At 38.1% G+C, this 26,062-nt stretch overlaps 1 protein-coding gene across 1 annotated transcript; it reads right to left on the bottom strand.

Moving 5' to 3' along the window:
* Window positions 1-736: 736 nt before the first annotated feature.
* LOC124302848 (uncharacterized) lies at window positions 737-26,062 on the bottom strand. Its single transcript, XM_046759416.1, has 17 exons — window positions 25,839-26,062; window positions 25,092-25,276; window positions 24,795-24,991; window positions 16,309-24,569; window positions 13,497-13,717; window positions 13,096-13,405; window positions 12,825-13,003; window positions 12,550-12,730; window positions 12,205-12,437; window positions 11,732-12,131; window positions 11,519-11,630; window positions 11,079-11,415; window positions 10,950-10,994; window positions 10,700-10,816; window positions 9,123-9,842; window positions 5,419-5,518; window positions 737-5,282 (listed from the first exon to the last, which is right to left on the bottom strand). The coding sequence occupies exons 1-17, from the start codon at window positions 25,981-25,983 to the stop codon at window positions 3,085-3,087; spliced, it is 13,941 nt and encodes a 4,646-aa protein (XP_046615372.1). The 5' UTR covers window positions 25,984-26,062; the 3' UTR covers window positions 737-3,084.

Raw genomic sequence — 26,062 nt, 5'->3', positions numbered from 1 at the left:
CAGATGGTGCCACTGTCGCTGCGACGCTATCAAGTCAAAGAGTTTTCATTGGTTGAGCAATGTTTCTCAAACTGTCAAAACCAATCAAACATCGCATTTTTAAATGGGGTTCGTTCAACTTTCTCGCGGTAATTTGCATCCTGAAAAATAACACCCCTGAATCTCCAATGTAGCAGTCGTTGTATAACTCCAGCAGTTCCATTTTTTTTTAATATTTCAAAACGAAAAATTTAATTTATTAAAAAATACTTGATAATATACAAAAATTTCACACCCATATATTGTAGTGGTGAGCTGATCTTGATTACAAACAGAGTTCCATCTGATTATATCCAAATTTTACACAACACAATGATGCAAATTGCCCAGCAAATTTGAGTCAATATAAAAATGTTTCCGTCCAAAAAAGTGTCAACATTTTTTAGTTCACAAAATCGGTGCAATAATGAATAGAAAAAATTTCAAAAATTGTATGAAGCCTGTTTTCTACTTTGAAATCTTTTGAAATACTGCATGTAATACTGCAAATAATATTCTTCTGCATACATATGATATCAGCCGTGAACAACAAAAGTATTAAATTATATTTGCTTGCAAACGAGCTTTCTAAAATTCAGAAAATGTAAACAACAACTTGTTACGATTATATCAAATACAGAAATTTTGTCAAAAGTGTAATATTGTCTTCATTTCACCCACATTATCACACTCACACACATCAACCAAGTAGGTCATGGAAAGTGAACATTATATACTTTATTTTAATATATTGAGTTTTATTACAAAATGTTTTGTATTTAGTCTACACATGTAATATAATGATGTTTGGTTTAGACCCATACCAAAACAAAAACATCTTAGCAAGTCTCTTAATTAGCCTTTTGTCCTTACAGAATACACTTCAAGAAGATATTTTTCTCTTCGCATTTGATATCAATTTTATGGTTGTATTTTACGTTATTGTAACCTAAATCCCAAAGAAGCGGGTTAACATTGAAGTGAATTTAAAGAATGGAGCATCTGATCAACGAAGGATTAAAATTGTTGATACGGTTCATTAAAAGGATGCTTCTTGACCTGTGTCAATTCAATGCACGCTTCTCAATTGAAATACCAATTTGTGTAAGATGAAAAGTCAACGTTACGAAACCAATGTCAACTTCGAGACACTGGAAAAGAAAAAAAATATATTAAAATTATCCTTGAAATGTATTCCAGAGGTGAACTGCCTGTTACCTCTATGTATGTATTTATGTATGGTGACGAATTGAAGATTTGCTATTGGCGTTAAGGAAAAACAGATTATATGTTTGTAATAATGAACTAAGATGAAGATATCGTCTGATGCGTGTAAAAATAATAAAATTATTGGCAATCGTACATTTGATTATATCGTCACATCGCCAAATTTTTCTGTTTTTTTTATTTTTCCGTGTTTTGTTTAAATCCTTTTTTGTGAATTGTTAACGTTAGAAGTAAAGGAAAACTATTCCAAGCAGCTAACTCTATAATGTATAATAATGTAATATCTTTCATTTATCTTTATATATATAACTTCTATTCATAGTTAGGTAGGTATGCGTGTACTTGTGATAACTAAACAGATACATGATTTCTGCTGCATAAATCCCACTAATGACATAATTAATTATTATAATTATAGTTAATATTATTATTATTTCTTTTTTTCATCCTCTCATAATAATTATCAAGTAAAATCTTGTAAAATACAATATACTGCCCTATCATAGAATCTTAATTCGTTTATAAATAATTATAATAATAGTAGTCTTCACACCATTTGTTAATTTATTATCAATCGGATATTATTTCGTTCAAATTGTCCGGGTTTTTCATGTATCCTCTTTTTGTTTTCGTAATGTTCTATTTAATTTCTTCTCAAATTTTTATCTCCCATTTCGATTTTTCAGTTTAAATATTACATTTGTGCCCCTCTGCACTTATGGTTTATGATTTTCTTTCTCGTTCCTTTGCCTGACTATGTACTATAGTACATGTACATATAATATAATAATCTAAAGACTCGCCGTATTTACATATATACATTATAACGGATAAATAACGGACCTATTATTAGCCGGTTATATTTATTTATTTCATTTTATTTATTTATTTATTTTTATATCATATCATTTTTTTAATAATAATAAACTGGTTCTCGCGACAATAAAATTATTTTCATTTCTTTCTCTTCTTCGTCTTTTTTTATAAATAAATTGTGTTTCATCTGTAAAAGATATATATCATCCTTCTACAACGGGGGTAGAGGGCAAACTCTATATGTATTTAAATTCTTGATTTTTTTTCTTTTTCTCTTTTCTTTATTAAATTCCTTTCATTAATATTTCATTTTTATTTATTTTTTTCTCCTCTAAGCGTTTAATACAGATAGAAAGTTCTTCACGTCAGATCTATTTCCCATCGTCAGCTGCTAAATCACGTCATCTATAAAAAAAATCTGCACTTTCCCTGTTCAATAAATTTAACTTTTATTTCTCCCTCTTTTTCTCCCCCTTTTTCTCTTTTTCGCTTTATCCGAGAATTCGCGAATGGATTCATTAAGCTATTAACAAGCACCGTTTGTTTGCTTTTCCCTAGAATTCGAATAACTTCTTAAACCTTAGCCTCACCCATAGGATTGTATTCGTTTCTCTTTCATCAAGCACTTCAATCGATACATGCGTTACGCACGAGTTTCAAATATTGATAACATTGTTGCCTCAGAATTACACAAGTTCTTAAAATACGTTTTTACTTCAATGTTGATCATTGGTTTTTATTTTCAGTTATTATCTTTCTACGCATGGCTACACTCTGTATAGAATTAACCAGGAAAATAATCAGATAAAAACAAAACAAGGAACAAAGCACTTTTGCCTTTTGAGGCAACATAGCAAAAGAATATTTTATTCTTCAAATGTAAATAATTACTGAAACAACGCGTGACCCATGCCCTGTCACCCTGTTACTTATATCGAACGCTCATCGTCATCGGCAAAGCGTGCGAAAATCAATAACGTTACCGCTGATAACGATTCAGGATCGGCCAAGTATTCACTCGTGCTACGAGTCGAGATCGTCCTCTCTCTGGCTACTAAAGTAAGACACCAAACCTCCAAATTCCCCGCTACCCTCTTCGTCAAACTGTTTATTACCACCAGGTCCGCCGGTTTCACCGGCATGAGGGTGAGGATGAGAGTGAGTATGAGGATGTGTCGTATGAGGTGGATGTGTATGAGTGTGCGGCGGTGCCTGTGCTTGAGGAGGAGGGGGTGGTTGTATAGGTGCAGGATTTTCAGCAGGCGTAGAAAAATGTTCCGTAGGATACGGGGAGCCCTGATAAGCTGCCGCGTCGTCAGCCGTAGTCATGGGTGGTGGCGGAGGATAAGCACCGTAATGATAAGTTGGAGGAGGCGGTGGATGATAGGGTGAGAAATTCCCTGTCGCGCGATTGGGCGGTGGTGAAGGTTGCTGCATACCGTGATTAGTTGCAGTGGCATTGGCGAACGGCGGCATCTGGTGCCTCGGTCCGCCCATTGGGGAACCCTCAGGGAATCTTCCCATCGGCGGTACGCCCCTAGCGTAGGGCGGCGGAGGTGGAGGCGTAGGTCCGCCCTTGGTCAATGGACTCCCAGCTGCTGGAGGAATCATCGCCGAACCTGATCCTGATCCCAGTGGCGAACTTCGGTCCCTGCTGCTGCTGATGGAAATTGGCCCTCCGCCAGAAGGCGAAGGGTCCATTGGGTGATGAGGTGTGTGGTACATCTGTGGACCGGGAACTCGCATCCTCATCGGCGGCGTGCCTGACCTGACAGCGGCAAAGTGTGGAGGCATCGGAGACTGGCCAGGTTGCCCGTAAGGCAGTGTGATCCTGCCACGTGGTTGGATGTCGAAACCAGCTCGGGGAACGCCCATTATATTTCCAGGTGCGTTCGAGGTACCAAAGTACTTGTGACCCATAGCAGCGGCCGCCGCTGCAAATGATTGGGGACTGGCCGATACCGGCTGCGACTGAAGCATCCTAGTTATCACCGAGGACTGCGGCTGCTGTGATTGCTGCTGCTGAACGGGTGACATCGATGGGTAACTCTGGCTGGATTGAATACTGACGTTTGGCGGCGGCGCCTGATTTTGACTCGAAGGCGTCCCTTGCTGAACAACCGTGATGCTCGCTGGCGGTGTCGAGGGCGCGGAACCGGACGTGCTGCTACCAGGAGTCGGTAGGATATTGGGATCGTCGGACTTCATTTCGGGGTTGGAATCCGTCCCGAAACCCGATATGTGATCGATGCCCTTCGCCGCAGCTTCTGCCGCTCTCGCGGCCTCCAGAGCAAGAGTTTTTTTCCCCTTTCCGCGGCCCCGACGTTTCGGCTTTACGAGCATACCTTCGGGACTGAAAGCATGAGTATCCGGTCCGATGACTACAGGACAAAGATTTTCGGGAATCTTTTGCGCCTCCGGTGTTGCGATGGGACTCATATTAGCGACCAATGTCGGGGTTAGATTAGGGGCCAAATTCATGCCGGGATTAGGGCTCAAAAAAGACGACATATTCGGAGCCAGATTTGGAGTCGTGACACTAGGAGACGAGATCGGAGTCACGCTGGTCGTTGGGGTCAGCGCCACGCTGGGTGAAAGAATGGCAGTCACGTTTGGAGACTTTGATTCAATGGACAAGTTTGGCGCCCCGTCTCTCCTCATTTGTTCGGCGAGAATCTCAGCCTTACTGCGTCGTCCACGTTTCTTCTTTTTCGGCGCTTCGCCGTCTGTGCCTTCTGGAGCATTCGGATCCCTCTGTCTTTCAGCCGCCAGTATCTCCAAGGCCTTTAAACGGGCCTTTTCCAGCTTCTTCGCCTCCCGCTCCTCCTTCTTCTTCTTCGCGATCTCTATCGCAGCCAGCTCCAGCTGCCGTTTACCGTATTCCTCGTCTTCCATCATCATCATTTGATCTAGCTGCTCCTCGTCCAGCTCAGCGAATTCCTCGGTACCAAGACCTGCCAGCGAGCCTTCCTCGGTCACGTCGCCCTCCTCGCCGCCGCTTCTTGGATTGTTGAACGGCAGGGTCATCATTTTCTGTGACTTCGGCTTGTTTTTACTCCCGGGTTTTGGACCCGGCTTTCTTTTGGCCTTTGGAGTGGCATCATGCTCGTTTGCTGGGTTCATTTTCGTTGCCGCGGGACTTTTACTTTTTCTCGGTTTCTTACCCTTCGGTGATTTTCCCTTTATCTTTGGAGCTTCTTTTTTCGGAGAGTATATATCACCTGTAAAAATTATCAATACATGGTCCTTGGTAATACCATTACATTCATTCTCTTTCTTATTTTTTCTCTTCAGTTCAAGCACCGATAACTATTTATTCTTTACCATGGGAAGGTTTACTATGAATAGGTATCGCACCTGAGTCTGAATCCTTCTCAGCTTCCTCGTTCAACTCCTCGACTTCATTGACAAACTCATCCTCGCTCTCTTCAGTTTTTTTCAAAGCCTTTTTCAATTCCTAAAACAATTTAATCAGAAACAGAATTAATCAAAGGTTTACCAATCACTCGTCGAAATTTTTTTTCAAGTTTTTTCTGTGGATATAAAAGAGGGAGTGTGGTTTTATGCAATTAATATTAAAGTAGTTTATTAGAGTATAATGTCTATTTACATAATGAACAGTGCGACATGTCCTATTAACAAGGAGTCCAGGAGTAGAGAGGGTTAGATTGAATCTTGGCGCGTACGGTCCCGCACGAGCTCGTCTCGCTACGCAAAACTATCGCTGGCCAATAGATGGCTCGTCAAGTTACATTCAGGCCATTAATCAAGATTATGAATTTGTCTATATATTACAACACGCCTCCTTAAATTTATAATCTTGATTCTAACATAATTAGCATTACTTTGGAACTTTTAAATCACTCTGAGTTCTTCTCGATTCTTTATAAATTTTATCTTATCTAGACTCTTAGTTAGCATATCCGCTATATTTGAATTTGACTCTATTTTTACAATGTCAATTACTCCATTTTCATAATTTTCATTTATATAATGATATTGCACCTCGATGTGCTTTGAGTTTTTTGTAAAATTTCCAAACTTTGCTATCGCGATTGCGCCTGAATTATCTTCATATATTTTTATCGGTTTATCAAACTTTACATTAAGCATTTCGCTTAACAAATTTCTAACGAACAATATTTCTGTTGTTGCTTCTGACATAGCAGTATATTCTGCAAAAGTTGAACATTTTGTTACTGTACTCTGTTTATGAGTTTTCCAGAAAATCAAGTTTCCATATAATCTTATTACAAAACCCGTTGTAGATTTTCTATCTACATTATCTCCTGCGTAATCAGAATCTACCATGCAATCTAATATTTCACAATTTATATTATTGTAATATGTTAGTTTTAAACCTTTGATCTTATATAAATACTTTAGAATTCTCATTGCATATTTGAAATGTGTTTGGTCGAAACAACTTTGATATCAACTCAAATAGTTTACACTGAAAGCTATATCTGGCCTTGTGCCTGTGCTGATATACAATAATTCGCCGATTAAATTTCTATATTTTATATTTTCATTGATTTCATTTGCTTGTTCTAATTTAAGATTTGTCTCCATTGGAGTATCGTATAACTTAGAATTTTCTAAGTTGTATTTTACAGCCAATGATTCAACATATGTTCCTTGACTTAAAGTCATTTTACCCTTATCTTTGTTATAATCAATCCGATATAATTTTTAATCTTTCCTAAATCTTTCATTACAAATTTTTCCATTAGACTAGCTTTAACTTTGTTTATTTCTTTTTTATCTTTGCAACAGATCAAAAGATCATCTACAAATACCAATATATATATTGGATCTTTGCTTGTATTTTTCACATATAAACAGTAATCATAATTACTTCTTACAAAATTTAATTTTTCGATAAACTTATTGAAACAGTCATACCAAGCTCTTGGACTTTCTTTTAGACCATAGAGTGCCTTTTGCAATTTACAAACTTTATTGTCCCCTGTTTCGTAACCTTTTGGTTCGTTTATATACAATTCTGATTTCACATCGCCATTTAAAAAGGCTGTTTCAACATCCATTTGTACAATAAATAGATTATTTTTGCAGCTGTATGACAATAAAATTTTCAATGTTTGCATTCGACCCACTGGTGAATAAACATTTTCAGCGTATTCCCTTTGTTGGAATCCTCTTGCAACTAATCTTGCTTTATAAACATTATTATCTTTCCTTTTATAGACCCATTTGACATCAATTACTTTTTTATCTTTTGGTCTTTCAACAATTTTCCATGTATTATTTTTCTTTAAACTATCTATTTCAGAATCCATTGCTATTTTCCATTTTTTACTATCACTGGAGTTTAACGCCTCCTCGAAAGTATTTGGTACATTTGCATCAACATAATGAACATAAATAAAATGTGATACAGGATTTCCGTATCTGTTTATAGGACTTTTATTTCTGTGTGATGTTTTTTTTACTGTTGCATTTTCATCACTTTCACTTTCAATATCATTTTGATTTGAATTAATTCTAGTTTTATTACTTCTACTTTCCTCGAGAGGATGAGTAGAAAGTGAGGGATTGTTTTCATTTGAATCATTTTCATTGATTCCAAACGCTTCCTGATCTGAGGTTTTAGATTCGCTATTTTCCGAATCGTTATCGCTTTCTTCATCAAGTTTTTCCAAACATATTATTTTAGTATTTTCTTCAACAATTTGTACATGTCTAGCATTGATTACTCTATTATTTACTAGAACTCTATATCCATTTTCAATATATCCTACTAGTACGCCTAATTGTGCTTTGCCATCCCATTTACTTTTTCTTAAAGCTTCCGGAATTCTAACAAAAACTCGACTTTCATAAATTTTCAAATTTTTTACATTTGGTTTTTTTTTTTTAAATATTTCATAGGGAGTTTTATTCTCCTCCGTATTTGCAGTTGTACGATTTTTTAAATATGCTACTGTTTTCATAATTTCTGGCCAATACCTTCTATGTATTTTGGCTTCTCGCATTAGACATCTACCTATGTCCATTGCAGATCTATTATATCTTTCCGCTACTTCATTTAATTCATAGACGTAGGGTGGACATGGTAACAATTCAATTCCTTTGGATTTAACAAAATCATAAATTTCACGATTTAAGTATTCTTTGCCATTATCACAGCGTAATTTCTTTATTTTTTTATTAAATTTATTTTCTACCAAATTTACGAATTCTTTTAGACAACTCGCTGTTTCTGATTTATTTTTAATACAGAAGATTCTTGTGCATTTACTATAATCATCTACAAATGTTAAAAAATATTTTCCTCCGCCGTAGCCAATCGTGCTATGTGGACCATTTAGATCTGTATGAATTAGTTCTAGGATTTCACTAGTTTTTGTTCTGCTATTTTCAAATGGTACATTAGGCATTTTGCTCTCTATACAATTTGCACATTTCATATCAGTGCTTTCGATTTTATTCGGTAATCCATCAACTAATTTTTCCTTCACTAATTTGTTTAAATATTGAAAATTTACATGACCTAATGCTCTATGCCATTTCTCTTTATCAATAATTTTTATGGAATTTACATACGTTGTATTATTTTTTCCTTTTGAAATAAAAGTTTTCAAAGTGTATAAATTATCTACTTTGTTTGCAACAGCTACTAACTGTCTTGATTCATTATAAATTTTGGCACTTTCATTTTTAGCTAGTATTGTATAATTTGTTGTTATCTTAGAAAAACTTAATAAATTTTGTCTTATGCCTTCAACGTAATATACATTCTTTAAATCAATTTGTACCTGATTATAATAATTTTTTAGAAAAATTTTAATATTTCCAATTTTTGTAGCTTTCAAATTTTTTCCATCTGGCATTTTAACATCAATTGGAATTTTCAAATCCACATAATCATAAAAGAATTTATAATTTTTTATAATATGGTCTGTACAACCACTATCTAGTAACCAACTTATTTCGGTATGATTTTCGTTGAAACTTGTTACATGATTTACGTGTCTCATTTTATAATATCTAAGTTTTTCTCTGTTGACGTTGTAGTCCGCTACTTTTGGTTTGCATACCTCTGTTGACCAAGTCTCCGATGAGTAGTTGCCTTGTTGATTGCTGGAATAGTCTTCTCTGGATTGACTTTGTCCTCTGCCTCGACCTCGGTGATTTCCACCTCTGTAATAGCCTCGCTGATGACTTCGCTGTCCTTGATTGACTTGAGTACCCCTGCCTCTGTTGTTGTGTTGTCCCTTTTTACAGTCTTTCTTGTGATGACCTGGTATACCACAGTTGTAGCACTTATCTTGTGTTTTTGCACCAAATGTGCTGACATTGCTTTTATTGTTTTTGTCGTTCGAATTCAAATTCTTCTCCTTTATTTTGGACTTCAAGTAATCAACGGTTCTTTGCTCTTCTGGCAAAGCTTTGATCAAATATCTCATTTTTTCTGATTCGTCTATCTTTCCTCCAGCTGCTTTAAATTCATTTGTTAATTTTTCAAACTCTACAAAAAATTCTTCTATTGACTGGTAATTTGTCAATCTAATATCATCGATTTTTCCTCTGCACATTATTTGCAGTGCTGTTGATTGTGTCGTATACATTTTATCAAATCTTGTCATCATTTCTAATGCTGTTTTGCATTCACCAACGTATTCTAATTGTTTATCAGAGATTGAGCTGACTATGAGCGTTCTTGCTTTTAAATCCATTTCTATCCAATCTTCTTCTTTATTTTTATACTTATTGGTGATATTACTAACTGCTGGATCTTTACACCTTTTGTATTCCAGTTATAACATTATTCTTATTTTCCAACTTAAATAATTTGCCCCATCAAAAATGGGTATCATAATATCTTCCATCTTAACTTGCTTAGCCATTTTCGATTCACTCATACTTATATTTTCGTATATTAAATTTTCAGAATAACAACTTTCTTAGCTTTTTCCAAATACACTTGACGAATTTGATTTCTTGTTTGATTTTCTAACTTAATATCTTTGACTTTTAATTCGTGTTCTTGATTCACTATCTGTTTTATCCACGAAAACATGTGTTTTACTTCAAAATGAATTTGATCTATACTCGCGCTTCATCACTTATTTCACAGTTCTTTCCATTTTTAGTTAAATTAACATTTCATCTTCTTGGTTGCGCGTATATTCTTTTACTTTAAATTTAAACCACAAACCACGGAGATACCACGGAAAAACACGCTCTGCTACCATGTGGATATAAAAGAGAGAGTGTGGTTTTATGCAATTAATATTAAAGTAGTTTATTAGAGTATAATGTCTATTTACATAATGAACAGTGTGGCATGTCCTATTAACAAGGAGTCCAGGAGTAGAGAGGGTTAGATTGAATCTTGGCGCAAACGGTCCCGCGCGAGCTCGTCTCGATACGCAAAACTATCGCTGGCCAATAGATGGCTCGTCAAGTTTCATTCTGGCCATTAATCAAGATTATGAATTTGTCTATACAGGGTGTCCCTAAATTGCCTCCCACGGACTAGTCAGCATAATACCTCGTTTAAATCCTGTATATTACAACATTTTCAAATACTTTTCAACTCGAACGCCAATACTTTAACTCTTTTTACAACTGTGGACCTGAATATTCACTTATTAAACATATGATATATTACCTCTTCACTATCAGACGCCATATCTTCTTGGTAATTAATTTTCTTGCCCCGTGTTCGTCTGCCTAGTGTTTCTTCTTCCTGTTGTGGATAACTATCCGAAAGTCCACCATAAATGATCTGCGAAAAATGAAACAATTTTACCCACGAAGTTTCATTGAAGCATGAAACTCTTTGTGAAAATCAAATTTCAATTATAGGTATATATCAGTTTTTCGATGAAAAATAGTCATTTCAAGTGACAAGTTTTTACCTTTCGTCTTATGGGTGGAGTCTTCTTCCGTTTAGGTATACTTTCCTGAAAAATTTATAATAGTCTTCTGTATCGCCAATAGTAAGATATTTCGTTTTCAAAAAAATACAATTCATGCACTCTTCAAACCTTTTTTTTCTTGGCAAGTTTCTCAGCATCCATCGAAACCATAGGAATACCATCTTTTTGTTCATTCTCCTGATTTCCCTCGATTTTTTCTTCAGTTTTAACGCCATCCTGATCGCACAAAATCCTCTTCTCCTCGTTTTCACTTACTTGTTCTTGATCTAGAACCGACTGGATCTCCTCTGCTCCGTCAGAATCATTAATATGTGTGCCAGGTTTGTTTTCTTCATCATTTTCACTTTGGTTGTCAGATTCGATGATGCGCTTCTTCTTACTCTTTTTTTTAGGTTTCGATTTGTTTGACGACCTCGATTTCGGTATTGGCGTCGTTTTACTCCTGCTGGATAATTCATTTCCCAATTGATTTCCCATTAAAAAACTTGTTCTATTCTGATCTCCAGAGACAATCACATTCTAATTTTTAAACACAAATTAAAACTTACCGTTTCTTTCTTTGTCTCCAAGAATTATCGCTTTCTTCACTTTCCGACTCCTCCCAGATAGACCGTGACTTCTTTTTTTTAGGTTTATCACTATCTTCGCTATCGTCGTTTACTAAAAACATAAATTATATAAATTATAGTTTCACGAAGGAGCGGCAAAAATTTGATAGCCCATTTCAAGATGCAGTTTCTTTTTTTTTTATTAATACATACTAAAATCTTCGTCGTATCGAGTCATTCTAGCTCTTGTCGACCGCCTAACAGGAGCTCCACCTCTTCGACCCCGTTGCCTCCTAGCATCAGCGAAGGTACTTTCATCAGAAGACGATCCCTGATCATCAAGATCATCTTCCTCGTCTGAAACTGAACCTTTGAAGTCCTCGTCACTTTCCGGATCATCCTCACTGCTGGTGTCCAAGCTGTTCAGCTTACGATGCTTTTTTCTAGAAAGTATCTTCCGCGCCGATACTTTTGGCTTATCGTCCTCATCGTCGTCGTCATCTAAATCTGCATCTCTTTCGGCTTTATAATCCTCATCACTTTCTTTTTCAAGCTTTCTGTCGTCCGTCTCATCCTCATCTCCTTCTAGTTGATTCTTCTTAAAAGCCTCAGCCTAACGAATATCAGACAAATTATTTATTTCTACTTCTATTACGCGGAGAATAATCTAAAAAATGCAAACTTACTTGCGCCTCTTCTTTTTCAGCGTTTACAATAGTAGCTATATCTTTTCCTCTACCCTGATTTCCAGCTCCTCGAACAGCTTCTACCTCATCTTGAATTGCAGCATTTATCATCTCATCGTACTCATTAAACTTGTAAGTATTTGCACAACGTCGTTCTCGGAGTTGGTAAACAGGTTGGCTGTCTTCACTACTCGAGCTCCCGGAGCTCGACGACGAAGCTGAGGATGAGGATTCTGAAATGTGACAGTTCAAATTATTATCCTTACGATCTAACTCATGTTAATCTGAACGACGCTTTGAAGTTTCAAATTCCCAAGTAATCACACAGATTTTTATCGCTCTTACCATTATCAGACTCTTGGCTTGATGCTCTGGATGATTTCTGGGTCTCGTTTCTGTGCAGAACATTGTCCAAACTGATGCCAACATAGGCCAGTCTCTTCTTTCGCAACAACTCGTTCTCGTGTCTCTTCGTGTACTTATCATATTTCTTCAAGTTCTCTTGCAGTTTAAGCACCAGTAGATTCTATCAATTAAAAATGTTTTTCAATGTAAGTATTCATGGAGTGAAACATGTTTACGAAGACTGTAAAAGAAACTAGACTCAATGTTCAACTTACGTGTTGACACGGAGGACAGAACCAATCGCCCTCTGGTATGAGCATAAGAGCTGGTCTCAGACAGGAACAGTGCCAGCCCTTGTCACATGTATCGCACAATAAAATCCACTCAGGGTGATCAGCTTTGCCACATTTTTGACACGCATATTCATCGTCTGCTTCTTCGTCGTCACTTTGGGCTGAAAACGTCGATTACAATTTTTATCTTCGTGAATTGATTCGATGAATATAACAGAAAAGTTTTGAAATAAGCTTTGGATGTTATTTTCACCTTTCTGGGCCGTTCTAGCTCTTCTCAATGGTTCCGATTCTTCGTCTTTTTCGAGATCGCTTTCGGGTGAAAATTCGTGATCACTTTTAAAAAGTACAGAGCCCTCGCTTTCTGCTTCTTCCTCCTCATCGTCGTCCTCATCGTGATCGTCTTCGTCTTCGGTGCTAGAACCAGACGAACTGCGCCAAGGATTCGTTTCATCAAATTTTGACTCAGTTTTCTTCTTCTTTATTTTCGTCTTATGCTTTTTCTTAGGCTTTGTTTCTCTCTCGACGATCTCTTTAAACGAAACTTCTTCCTCACTCTCAGGCTAAGGAATTTCATAAATTAAAACTTAGCAAACATTAAACTAGAAATCAAGAGACTGAAAATAAACAAACCAACTAAAGTTATTCTCATACCTTTTGCTTCTTTCTTTTTTTCTGGTTAACCGAGTCTCGATCCTTCTTCTCTTTCAGTTCGCACAACGTTTCTTCTTCTATTCGCCTTCTGTCAGCCTCCTCCTTAATTTTAAGCTGCGCTATTCGCCTCGATTGTCTGACGGGATTTTCATTCAGCAAGGCCCCAGACTGCGAGGTGTCTATTATGTCTCTTCCAATCTCTAAACCTAGCACCATTTTTCCTGAAAAAGAATTACCATTTCCAAATTAATAATTTCCAAATTAACAACTTTTTTCTAACAATCCACATAATTACTTCGAAACGATTTTGTATGTGTGAAGTTGACCTGGCACTTTTTGAAAATAATAATTATAAAATTGTGGTGAGTTGTAGTGAATACGTGTTAACTTGTTCCATTGACCCACCACTCCTAACTTCAACAGTTTTCCAAAAAATCGCAAAAATCGAAAATCTAATAAGGCCAGCACTTATGAGATGTCTGAAAAAAAATATGGTGCTAGATTGTACTAACTTGTGCCTTACATCGTTTTTTTGAACAAGTCCGTACATCACCATTAACAAAAACATGTAAGATAAGAATTTAAAAAAAAAAAACTAGAAATAAAATAGATTGTGCTCAACTTGTGCTAACTTATACCGTACCTTATTTTTTCAAATACTCAGAAAACTCTGGAAAAGTACCAAATATCCCGAAAACATATGAGACAACACAAAAAAATCAACACCCAGCCAACCACTTCGAAGAATTCACAAGTTTTTTTAATTGGGCTGGGTTTGGGCCAACTTCTGTCATACCCTGTCTTTCCAAAAACTTGAAGAAAACCTGGTGGAACTAATTTCCACGCCAAACCACAATAAAATGCAGTTTGTTGAAAATTGTACAAAATATTCGAAAATTGTAGGAAATTGTACAAAAACGTGGAACATCGTGGGAAATCGTCGAACATCGTAGTATTTCGCATAGAAAATTACTAATTGCAATAAAAAAAAAAAAAAAATGATAAAAATTCACAATTGTATATGAAAAATAATTACAATTTCGGACCCAGACAACATACATTTTTTTCTCTTAGTATTCTTAAAATTTCTATGAAAAGTACAACATTTTATAAACTCCACGAATTTTTGAACCACCGCTCTCTCACAAAGTAAACTTCTGGCAGACAAGTCAAGTACCTAGCAGAATTGAGGTCTAAATTCGAAGACTTATTTTTCATCTTTTGAGTATGATCTAGACGTATTTAGAGAATCTGTCATATATTTTTGAACTCACTTTGTCTCAATAGGTGAGTCTTATGAAAAAAAACTAACATTTATTATTTCTCTAAAACAGGAATTTTACGATATTCTACAATAAATTATATCCATTTCCACATTTGATATAAGAAGAACGATCGCGTAAATGCGAGCCATTCTACAATTATCTATAAAATACAACGATAATCTACAACAAAGTACTGTGTTTCACGAAAAACTATAATGAAATGAGTAATCAGTTCCGTCGCACGTCATATCGTCAGCTTCGATTTGAAAAAGGTGATCCTTTACGAGTGATTTTTTTTTCATAGATTTTAGTTGGCAATACGTGCAAGTAATATTAATTACGAGTTTAGTTGCATGAAAAAATCGCTTTCAATTAATTACATATTTTTATTTTGTGTACTAATTAAATTCTTATTCTGCGACTAATAAACGTTCGTATCGAATACAAGATGTACATTTAGGTGTGTAGTAGTCTGAACCTTTTTTGTAGAAAATTTGACTATCTACAAAAATGAAAACAAAAACAGCTTCCCAACTTGTATAGTTTTCGAGATATTTTGGTTAGTGTTCGAAAAATTCAAACCGGATGAGTCACCTTTTACAATGTTGCTACCGAGTTCCGCTTTCACGAGGCTTCGTTCGAGGCTAAAAACTAATATTCGAAGGGTAGGTAAGAAAAACGAAAAGTTGAACAAAACAACCCTAATGATGAATAGAAAACGTTTTTCACAGGAATTCATTAGAATTCTCGGGCTCATCCTGGGGCTTATAATAACGAATATGCGCAAAATTAGTAGTGTAATCGTTATTCTGTGGGGTTTTATCAAAAAATGACCTATACATGCAGAGATCAGACAGTTCTTTTTTTTGGGGGGGTAAATGCTTATTAGCCCCGGACTGTACAAAAGTACGGCACAAGTAGTCACAAACTTGGCACAACCTAGCAGCACAGTTGAAAAAATTGCGAAATCCTGGAAGTGTACGGCTGGGTGTCGATTTTTTGTATTATCTCATATGTTTTCCGATTTTCTCGGTATTTTGCAAGTTCGTTATCAAAGTTGGAAAACTATGGTACAGCACAAATTAAAACAATCCGGCAAAATCGAAAAAATGTCGAAATCTTGGAAGTGTTCGGGTGCGAGTTGATTTTTTACATTTTCTCATAAATTTTTTGGTAGTTTTCTACTGTTTTCTGAATTTTCGGTAAGCCTATTGCAACTCACATTTTCTCGTACATTTTTATTTTACACACGTTTTTTTGTTTGCAATATAATGACTTTTTTCAAAAAACGAATTATGGTACAAGTTAACACAAGTCTAGCACAATCTGGCAAAATGTTTTTTTTTTCAGATATCTCTAAGTGATCAGATTAGCGAATTTGTAGAAAACCGTTGAAGTTAGGAGAAAGGCGCCAACGGCACAAGTTTAATTACTACACATTCAGCACGATTCGGTAAAATTTTTATAATTATGCCTTTCGAATAGTGCTGGCTCAATGACGTACATGTGACTATTTTACGTGGCTAAAATCCCGATTAAAAACGTACTTTTCTTTCTTTTTTTCTGTGGTGTGTCGCTGCTGACTGCCGGGCTGCTAAGAACCGGGGTTTGTGGATCCGTAGTCGCAGACAATTCGGGAGCTGCCGACTGATTGGTATCTGAAGCAGGAGCCGCTCGCCTAGAACGGCAAATTGCCCGTCGCAACTTCCTCTTCCCTCTGGGTCTGCCACGGGTTTTCTTGTCATTTGAAGAATTTTCTACGACGATAACGTCGTCGCCTGTTTTAGAGTCATCCTTTTCAATACTACTGAGCTTTTTGTGATTTTCGTCGTCTGAACTATCAGCTTCCTCACGTTTCTCTTCGACCGTCCTGCGCAGATTAATATTAGGAAGACGCTTTCCGCGTAATCTCATCCTTTTGCCGCCAGTCCCTTCGCTCTCATCGTCGTCGTCTTTTACTGCTATATCCTCGGAGTTTGATTCGTGGTGACTGTTGCGTCGTTTTCTAGAAATCTTGGGCGTCTCAGCACCGTCCAATTTCCACCCTTCGTATACCAGCTCCGACACAGGCTTGACACGAATTCCCAACGACGCGACATTAGTGTCCTCGGATTTTGATTGCGTGTCTTCGTCCATACAAGCTAGGGGGTCCAGTTCGATCTGAGAATTGCTGAACGGATCCTCGTTATCAGCGCCCATCGAATCGTCCGATTCGATAGTTATGACTTTGAGATTGACACTTTGGATTTCCGAGTCTCCTTTGGTTTCTTTACCCGTGTCGCGAATCTTGTTCGTCAATAAATTATCCGTAGTTGTATCAGCTTCAGGTTTACTAGTCTCATCTGCCAACGACGTCATGTTTTCGTTCAGGCTTTTCTTTTGCGAGGTAATCAGTTTCGCCGAGTCGTCGGCGATTTCGTTCACGGAAGAATTCAACTTTGTTACCAATTCGGTATTGAATTGTTTCTCCTTCGAAAAATCTCCCAATTTGTCATTCGTTTCTTTCTCAAACTCGACCTTTCCGAGGTCTAAAATCTTCTCCTCAACAATTTCCGCAACAAAGTCAGAACTGCATCTGTTTGCTTCCATTTTTTCGGCTATGAAGGCGGGTGTATCCTTTGCTGCATCGTGTGGCAGAGTGATTTCATTGGACTTCAATATCGCGATCCTCTTGTCGTCGAGTAAAGAAGATTCTAAACTCTCAGCATATTCGGAACCCTCCAATTTTTTTGATTCAGCATAGCTGATGTTGTGGTTCAGCAAGTCCGATCCAGCAGTCTCATCTCTGTTTTTCAAATCCTTTGCCAGTAACGATATAATATTTAAATCTCTTTCATCGTTGGCCAGCATAGATATGCTCGAATCTTGTTTCAACCTCTTCGGATGATGAACAATACCAGAATCTTCCTCGAATTGTTCATCTTCCTCCTCATCGCTGTTATTCAAGTCTACCGTGTCTGGTTCTGAAAAATGTTTTGCCGCTATGGATGAGGACAACACGGAGCTGCTGTCATCGAGACTATTTGTAACAATAGGTTTTCCCTTTTCCGATATTTCCTTTTCTAAATTTTTACCAACAGGTCCTTGTACTACGTGTAAATCTGATATCGTACTCACACTCAAAATTTCATTATGTTCCAAAGTGTTTGTTTCCCTTTCATCTTTTGCATTGACTTCAACAGAATCACGTAATGATTCTGAAATACTTTCTTCCCCAACTTTTTCTGTTCCCGGAATTTGGTGCTGTGTCAAGGACAGAACAGATTCGTTCATACTCTTCTCTTGGCTCGTATTGTCTATTATTTCCACTGATTTCATTTCAGATTCTTTCTTACTGTCTTCGTCTTTCGTTTTGCCAGCAAATTTTGATTCAGTTTCTTCGGGGGGTTTCGTATCAAACGCTCTTTCCAGAGATACCAAACTTTCTCTGGCTCCTTCTGTGTGTTCTGTTATCGATTCTGTCATGTTTTCTGTATCATTAGCTTGCTCAATTAGATCATCAGTCTTTGATTCAGCCATGCTGTCCATGCTCTCCTTATTGTCATTTGCTGCTATTTCTTCTGCACCTTGTTTCGGTAAATTCTTATTTACCCATGATGTTTTCGCTTCTTCAGTTTCATCTAAATTAGAACCTGAGAAATTTGTGTTATCATTGTATGCATTCGCATCTGTTAAACAATCTTTATCTGTTCTTTCAGTTATCATTTCTTCAGCAATTTCAGTTTGTAACCTGGAAATATCTCTTTTAGCGTGATCCGACACTTCTTCACGCAATTGTGGTGGTAATCCAGAAGTTGCTCCAACTTTTTCATGGAAACTATCAATCTGCGGAGAGGAATCTTGCTGCTTTTCTCTGTCTAGTAACAATTCCTGGCTTTCCATACTTTCAGACTCATCTATGTTGGATTTACTTTCGATGAGATCGTTTTCAAAAACATCATCACTTTCACGATCGCTGCTGTCATAATTTGCTACAAGAGACTTTTGATCATCTGTGCTTGCATCCTGTGTCAAGTTCTCGGCGTTGTCCTCAGTTTCTCCATATTCTGACTCTACCGTATATTTCCCAAGCGGATTACTTTCGCACTTCAATTCTCCACCTAAATTTTCTTTTGTTGATTCCGATTCAATTTCATGTTCCAGTTCGGTTGATGCTAACTTACTCGCCTCGTTATTTCGATCTTCCAACTGATTTGAAATCACATCACTCTCAGTTTGGGATGTATTGACATTTCGAAATTCAACAGATAGAGACACAGCAGATTCCTGTTTAGAATCGCTACACACAACCCCCACATTAAATCGAGATATTTCATTCAACTGCTCAAGAGTCTCATCGGTGTTATTTTTGCTAGATGTTTCATGATCTCCTATTAGGTTTGAATCTGAGGTACTTCTAGGTTCGTTAGAAGCAGCGATATGTTCAAAAGACCTCTTTTTATCATCCATCGCTTTTCCTTTGTCTAAAGTAGAATCTTCGTTAGACACATCTTTTGATGATTCGTTAGAATCAAACACTCTGTCGTCAATTACCATTGCTTCATTCGAATCTTGATCTGTGGAAGGACTCGGATTTTCCGCTACCGCGTTGCAATAATCATCTACGATGCCTGTTCGGATCGATATATCTGTTCTATTATCATTCTTACTTTCAACAGTTATTCTTTCGGGAGATTTTGATATGTTTAAGTCAACGATAGCTGCTGGCGTTATTTCTTTGAAGTACAAGTCGTCGTTTTTAGATGCACTGCTCTCATCCAATCCACTTGCAGAATGTTTCTCGACTGCTTCTTCAGCGTCGCAATCTTTAGAAAGCTGAATCTCATCTATAGCATTAGGTAACTCCACCAAAGGATACACAGCAACCTTTTCAACAGGTGGCACATCCGCAGTTCTGATTGTTTGCTGTGGTTCCGAATATAAAATTTCATTAGCTGCACTTTTACTCTCTTCTTTCGATTCGTCGTTTATTGCATCGTATTCAACATTTTGACATCGATCATCATCTGTACCAGATTCCGATATTGTGTCCTGTTCTCTGACAATTGCATCTGTAGTTTGAGATACAAGTCTCTCATCTTTCTGATGTGAAGAATAAGTTTCCATATCTACGGTTCCTGTACAAGAACTGAGAGCCAGTTTTGTCGATGAAGCATCAAGTTTTTCTGTAGAAATTTCTCTCGGTTGAAATGCAGTAAATTCTGTTTGATTTTCTGTTGGTTTAGACGACCTTGCGCTACCAGAATCTTCATCTTCATCTAAAACATCTTCATGTTCGATCCCTGTGCTTTCATCAACAACATTGTCAATTGTAACAGACTGAGACTTCGATAGCAGTTCTTCTTCCACATTCCTTTTTTTCCTCGGAACATTCTGATCCTGCTCCGAATCCGAACTGGACTTCAGTAGTTCATCTTCATTACTAGAACTAACAAATTCGTTGTTACCTTGAGACACTGGAAGCTCTTCAAAGGATTGTTTTTCGTCTATCTGCTCTGCTGATGGCTCTTCTGTTTGGGGTTCTTTGGATTTCTGCTCCTCTCCTTCTTGAACTGATTTCTCTTCCAAATGGTCTTTAGAATCTGTTGGCAATATGACAGGTGATTCAACAGGTTCTAAACCACTTTGTGGAATTGCATTTCTTTTTTCAAGCTGGTGAGATTCAGTTTCCCGCTCCAGCAAATCCTCAGATTCCTGGTGATCAGAAACTTTAGTTGCTATTACTTCGGAAGGTTCATTTTCTGGGTGTTGCGCGTTTTTTGAACCTTGAAGATCAGAAACTTTAGCGCCTAACTGTTCATATGGTTCATTTTCCAAGCATCGTACATCTTCTGATTTCTGTTGATCAGAATCCTGAAGATCAGAAATTTCAGCATCTAACTGTTCATGTGGTTCATTTTCCAGCCGTTGCACGTCTTCCGATTTCTGTTGATCAGACGCTTCATCTTGTGGTTGTTCAATTAACTCGTCAATAGCAGTTACTTTCATCTGAGAATCAGCTACTGTTGTAATACTTTGATTATCAGGTACAGGATCAGTTGAATCTTCAACTTTTTCATTGACTGTTCGAGAATCAGGGTCCACAATACTATCGCTACCATCGGGAGAGTGAGATGACTCTTGAAGGGTTTCAGATTTCTCCATTACAAGATCAATCGATACTCTAAGACCTTCAGTACCAAGTGCAGACCCAATCAATTCATTCAAATTTTCAGCACTGTCTACAGAATCGATCGACTGTTCAACACTTTGCTTGTCCCTTGTAGAATCATCAACGTTTCTGTCAGAGATTTTACCCTTAGCTGGAGAATGAATCAATTCATCAGGGTTATCACTCTTTAGTGTCAGAACATCAGTTGTTTCTACATTTTCAGGCTCGGTTAAATGATCATTCGAATCTTCGATATACTCAGATTCATTTTTCGAATCATTCGACTCTTCCAGACTTTTAACGACAGGTACACAATCGGTTTCAGTATTCGCAATAACTAATTTTGCAAAATTTTCACTAACTGGTATAGAATCTGTGAATTCTTCGGTGGGCGAAATTCCAGTTTTAGCTACATTCAATTCGCCAAAACTTTTATTCCCAGATACTGCACTAGACGAAGAAGTTTCATCTTCGGAAACAACAGATTGTTGAAGCCTCTCATTCATTGATACAGAATCTACCGATTTACTGGCATACGTGGTTCCATCTCCAGAGAAACTTTCTTTGTTAAGACTCTCTTCATCAGGATCCTCCTCAAGTTTTTCTTCACTGTCTACAATTTCTGATTCGACATTAATTTTTTCATCCAGATTTTTATTTTCCCCTGCGGAAACAGCCTGTGGATCAATTAATTGGTCGATACTTTCACTCCCACATATAGAATCCACAGTCTTTTCGATGCTAACAGTTCGATCTAGATTTTCGGCCAATTTGTTGAAGCTGTCTTTCTCCGTATGTTCCGCAACGTCAGAGACGGAAGGTGTGACATGACTCACCAATTCTAACTGTTCACATTGCGATACACTCATTTTACAGGCTGCATCACTAACTGGATTACCTTTTTTGTCATCGTTTTTCAAATTATACGATACACAATTGGGGCCAAAAAAAAATCTCGGCGGTGACGCCTCAGACGAGGCAGGATTGTCCGTCTCGCTTGGAAGATCTGCATTGTTGGAAGATTTTTGCTCAAATGTCTGTATCATTGAACTATTCGTGTCGTGCGAATGATCCTTTTCAGCCAATGTTTCGGCACCTGGCACAGCTAGCAGACCAGGTAATATAGCTTTTATGAGTCCAGCACCTATTGATATTGATGATTCATGCCTGCACGATTCCTCAAGGACTGCCGCCGATTCTTGCGAAGTAGCTTTTTCTGGTTTTCCCAATTCCAAAACATCGGTCTTAGTTATATCACAGCTTTCAGTTTCATTTTTGGATAACGTTGAATCTTTCACGTCCTTAACTGCGTCACTGTCGTAATCAGAAATGCCCATTACAGTCTCCGACTTAATACTGGTTTCCGGTGTGTTCTCTTTCATTCTATTTTGATCAGAACTCGAGTCTTCCTTAGAATTGTGTGAAGCACCGGTAAACGTATCACTAATCGAAGTTTGTTGTTCGGCAGGTAAATCGGGTACATCATGATCGGTGTTGGTTTTCTCAACTGGTCTGCCAACGTCCCATCTTGACAACCTTTTCACGGGACTAACAGCAGTCGATTTAACGAATACCTGAACACCAAGCGTCGGTTTGAATTTAGATTTCCCAACTGAAGCCTCGGGACGTTCTGTTGTACTCTTGTTGGTTTGGGCATCGATTTGACTCTCTTGTAAATTGGTCGCATCATCGGTTGCCGTTTCTATGGAAGCTTCGTTCGTCGGACTAATTTCCGGCAAAACTTGGCTCTCGGGTAAATTTAAATTCGACAAAGAAGAGCTGCTTTGCTCACTTTTTGATTCTTTACTGACTTCATTGTCCGTCGATGTTTCATCACTGGGATTGCCAGTTTCCGACTCCGATCCTAAGCCTTCCCCATAAAAATACATCACAGGCTCATTGATAGCTTCTCCAATCCCAGGATTCACTGCGTCGCACTCGCTGCCTGAACCTTGTCCCTGCACCATCATGACCGGTTCCTCGATCGCTTCGCCTACTTCATCTCGCCAATTGTTGCCGATCATTTGTCGCTTGTCGATGGTACTTCTAATCGGTATCACATCTGCGTGAATCCTTTTTATTATGTCCTGTGGTACGTCGTCCTCTTCTAACGGACGTTTACCACCCATCCGAACTGCATTGAGTTTACTCAGGTCTGGAACCATACTGTAGTTGGGCAGGCGGTGATCGTCCGCGCCTCCCATCCTTACCGAGGAACGATAGGCCGGTGGTAGATCGTAGTTTGTGAATGGCAATTGAGGCGGCAGCGTTTGTCTTTTGCTAAAGTCCGTGACAATAGGGTGATTTCTCGACGCCGTTCTGGCGTCAAAACGTATGCTGGACAAGTCTGGTCGACCCGGTTTTTTTGTGCTCAAATCTATTTCTCTGTGTTGAAAATCTTGAGGTCTGTAACCAGGTGAAGGGAGCTCTGCACCCTTGCTACCGACTGACTTACGACTAGAAAGATCAATTCCCGAGAAATCCACAGGTCTGTTGCGTTCAGTGATGCTCTCCCATCCCCTGGGCGATGTGGATAAATCCATTCCTCCCTGACTCCTAGATGCTCTGGACTTGTCCGTCTGAGACCTGGAGAAGAATTCTGGTATTTGACGATCTTCTTCTGGACTAGTCACCATTCCATGAATCCCACTCGATCTGGCCAAATTTTCAGCTATTTTCTCCAGCGACTTGGACCCGCTTAATTTTTCTAGTTTTTCCGATTGCAGCTTGGAAAGATTAGCGGTCAACTTGTTTATTGGTGTTACCGATATTTTGTTCTGTGTCAGTATCGGTTCACCAGATGAAAAAAACACATTGCTACTTTTTGCTGGTACATTTTCACGAGATTTTATCGGTTCATTAACATCGTCGCGTGGAATTGGCTTCATCACAGGTGTCAATGTTATTCCCGTCGGTACTTTGAGATCTAATTTTCTCTCCTCTGCGGGTTTGGTCAGATTTGCGATGTTCACAACTTTGATGGGTGAAGTTTTTATCACTGGTGTTTCGATATGCTTCAATTCTACACTCTTCGCTTCTTGTTCTGAGGTTTCTTGACTCACATAAATTTTCCCCCGAGGCTCTGTGGGACTAGGAATATCGGAGACTTCGGAATATCTGATTTTACTCGAATGAACAGTTTCAGAGAGATTTAATTTACAGGGTGGCACTATAGCCTGATTTTGGGGTTGATTAGAGAGATTTTCCAAGTCTGCTGTTCTCTTCACTCCAGACTCTGTGCAAAGAATGCCGATGTCTTGAGAATCATCTTCTGTATTTTGTTGTGAACTTTCTTCATTTGTGACGTCTTCCTCATCACCCTCTTCATCGCCTTCTTCCTCCTCGTCCACCTTTCCGTTTTCCTCCTTTTCTTCACCTTGATCATCCTCCTTATCCTCTTCATCCTCTTCTTCATCTTCTTCCTCATCTAGGTCTTCCTCCAAACTTTCTGCATCTTCTTTGCCATTTCCCTCGACAACAGCCACTTCTATATTATCTCTATTTTCCTCCTCTACGCTTGGCGAGGTTGTCACTTGACCTGTATCAATTATCGGCTTCTCTGATATTTCAAGGCTATTGCTATCCTCTGTTTCTAGTATATCTCCAGCCTCACCATTTGTCAACGTGCTAATCAGACTGACCACCCCGTCGCGATCCCTGGTTTAGAAAAAGAAAAACAGATTTTCCTCTTTACAGGTGCTATAGAAATACGATTTACAGCTGTGCAGAAGATTGGTAAACTAACTCCCAGTATATAAGTACGACTTTGTTCAACAGGCCTAATTTAAAATTCTCAAAGTTTTGCTAAAAACAATAAGCGCGTAACACAGACTTTGAAGATCTGTCTCATAATCAATTAAACTTGGCAAAAACTTTACTTACTTCGCAACAAGCTGCCAGCTCTCCTCGTCCAAGTCTTCGCGGTAAACTCTTATGTTACATTCTTCATCCAGCTGACACCAGTAAGCTAAGCCAGACTTATCTCGACCAAGAGGTTCGACTCGCAACTCACTCGCAGCCAACTTGTTTACTTCGTTTTTGAACCTTTGATTCAAGTCAAACTGCGCCTCAAGAAGAACCTATATATTGATTTAATAAAAATTGTTTAGTAGGGCAAGGAGTGTGATTTGAAAGAAAAAAAGATTGTCAAACTTAAGACAACATGTTGATATCAATTACCTTCAGAAGCCGCAATTTGACGGCAATCCGAGCTTTCTTGTAGCCGAAACGCTCGAGCTCCCATCCATCTTGGTTTGAATATGTATGACAAAATTTCACTAGAGCTCGTTCCCATTTTTCTGCGGATACAGTCTTGCGCGTTTTTCTTAACAGCTTTATGTGCAGGTCTATCAACTGTTGTGGTACTGTAAAAACCCACACAGATTAAAATCATTTCTTTTGATAAGTTTTAATTCAACGGCTGTACGCAAGTAATCCTAATTTGTTTGTATTGTTTGTGACCTTGGTAATGAATATGAAAGCAAATATTTACATCCAGCGATGCTAAGGGGTTTTATAATTCGTGATTGAGTAGCAATTATAACAATTATCAATTGAAATTACAAGTGGTGTGCTTTAGTTCTGATTTCTGTCACATGTTCACCATAAATAAATGAGAGGTGGCAGCACATGAGAAAATAATAAACAATAGAAAAAAAATAATATCCATCTGTCAATACAGGCGGCAATTTTCGCGGTCAACATTATCAGATTGAAAAATACACGCTAAGCGATAACGATGAATCGTAGTAGGCGAAGAAAAAATTTCATTGAGGTAAAGATCGTGGAAGTGGGATGAAAATGCGCACGCAGAGGCGGTACAGCGAATAGGGCAAAGCAAATAAACGTTAAGCGACTTTTGTCAAATCGCGAGTCCCTTAGGGCCTCGAAAAACAAAGTTTGACACCGAAATCGGAGCGTACTCACCTTCCTGGGCGTTTTCTACCATATCCTGAAGTAAGGCTATGTCCGGGTACTCAATGCCGCATGATTTACCAAAACACTCGAGGAACGAGCAAATTACCGCGAAATTTGGGTCACTAACGCAGGAGGCTTCGTTATCCGACGCCATTTTTCCTGCCGCTTGCTTTGATCGCGAGCTGTCGAGTACTTCGAGTACTACGCTAGGCGGCCTGTCGACTCAACATCGG

Source organism: Neodiprion virginianus, chromosome 4 (assembly GCF_021901495.1).
Source record: "Neodiprion virginianus isolate iyNeoVirg1 chromosome 4, iyNeoVirg1.1, whole genome shotgun sequence".
Taxonomy (NCBI): Eukaryota; Metazoa; Arthropoda; class Insecta; order Hymenoptera; family Diprionidae; genus Neodiprion; species Neodiprion virginianus.
This window is presented reverse-complemented; position numbering and strand designations above follow the sequence as displayed.

What these genes read in the sequence shown, in the direction of transcription:
- LOC124302848 (XM_046759416.1), bottom strand. Translation starts at nt 25,983, where the DNA reads ATGGCGTCGGATAACGAAGCCTCCTGCGTTAGTGACCCAAATTTCGCG. An exon ending in AAAAAAGAAAGAAGCAAAAG is followed by an intron (nt 13,406 to 13,496) that starts GTATGAGAATAA and finishes GAAATTCCTTAG; the next exon opens with CCTGAGAGTGAGGAAGAAGT. An exon ending in AAGCCAAGAGTCTGATAATG is followed by an intron (nt 12,438 to 12,549) that starts GTAAGAGCGATA and finishes GTCACATTTCAG; the next exon opens with AATCCTCATCCTCAGCTTCG.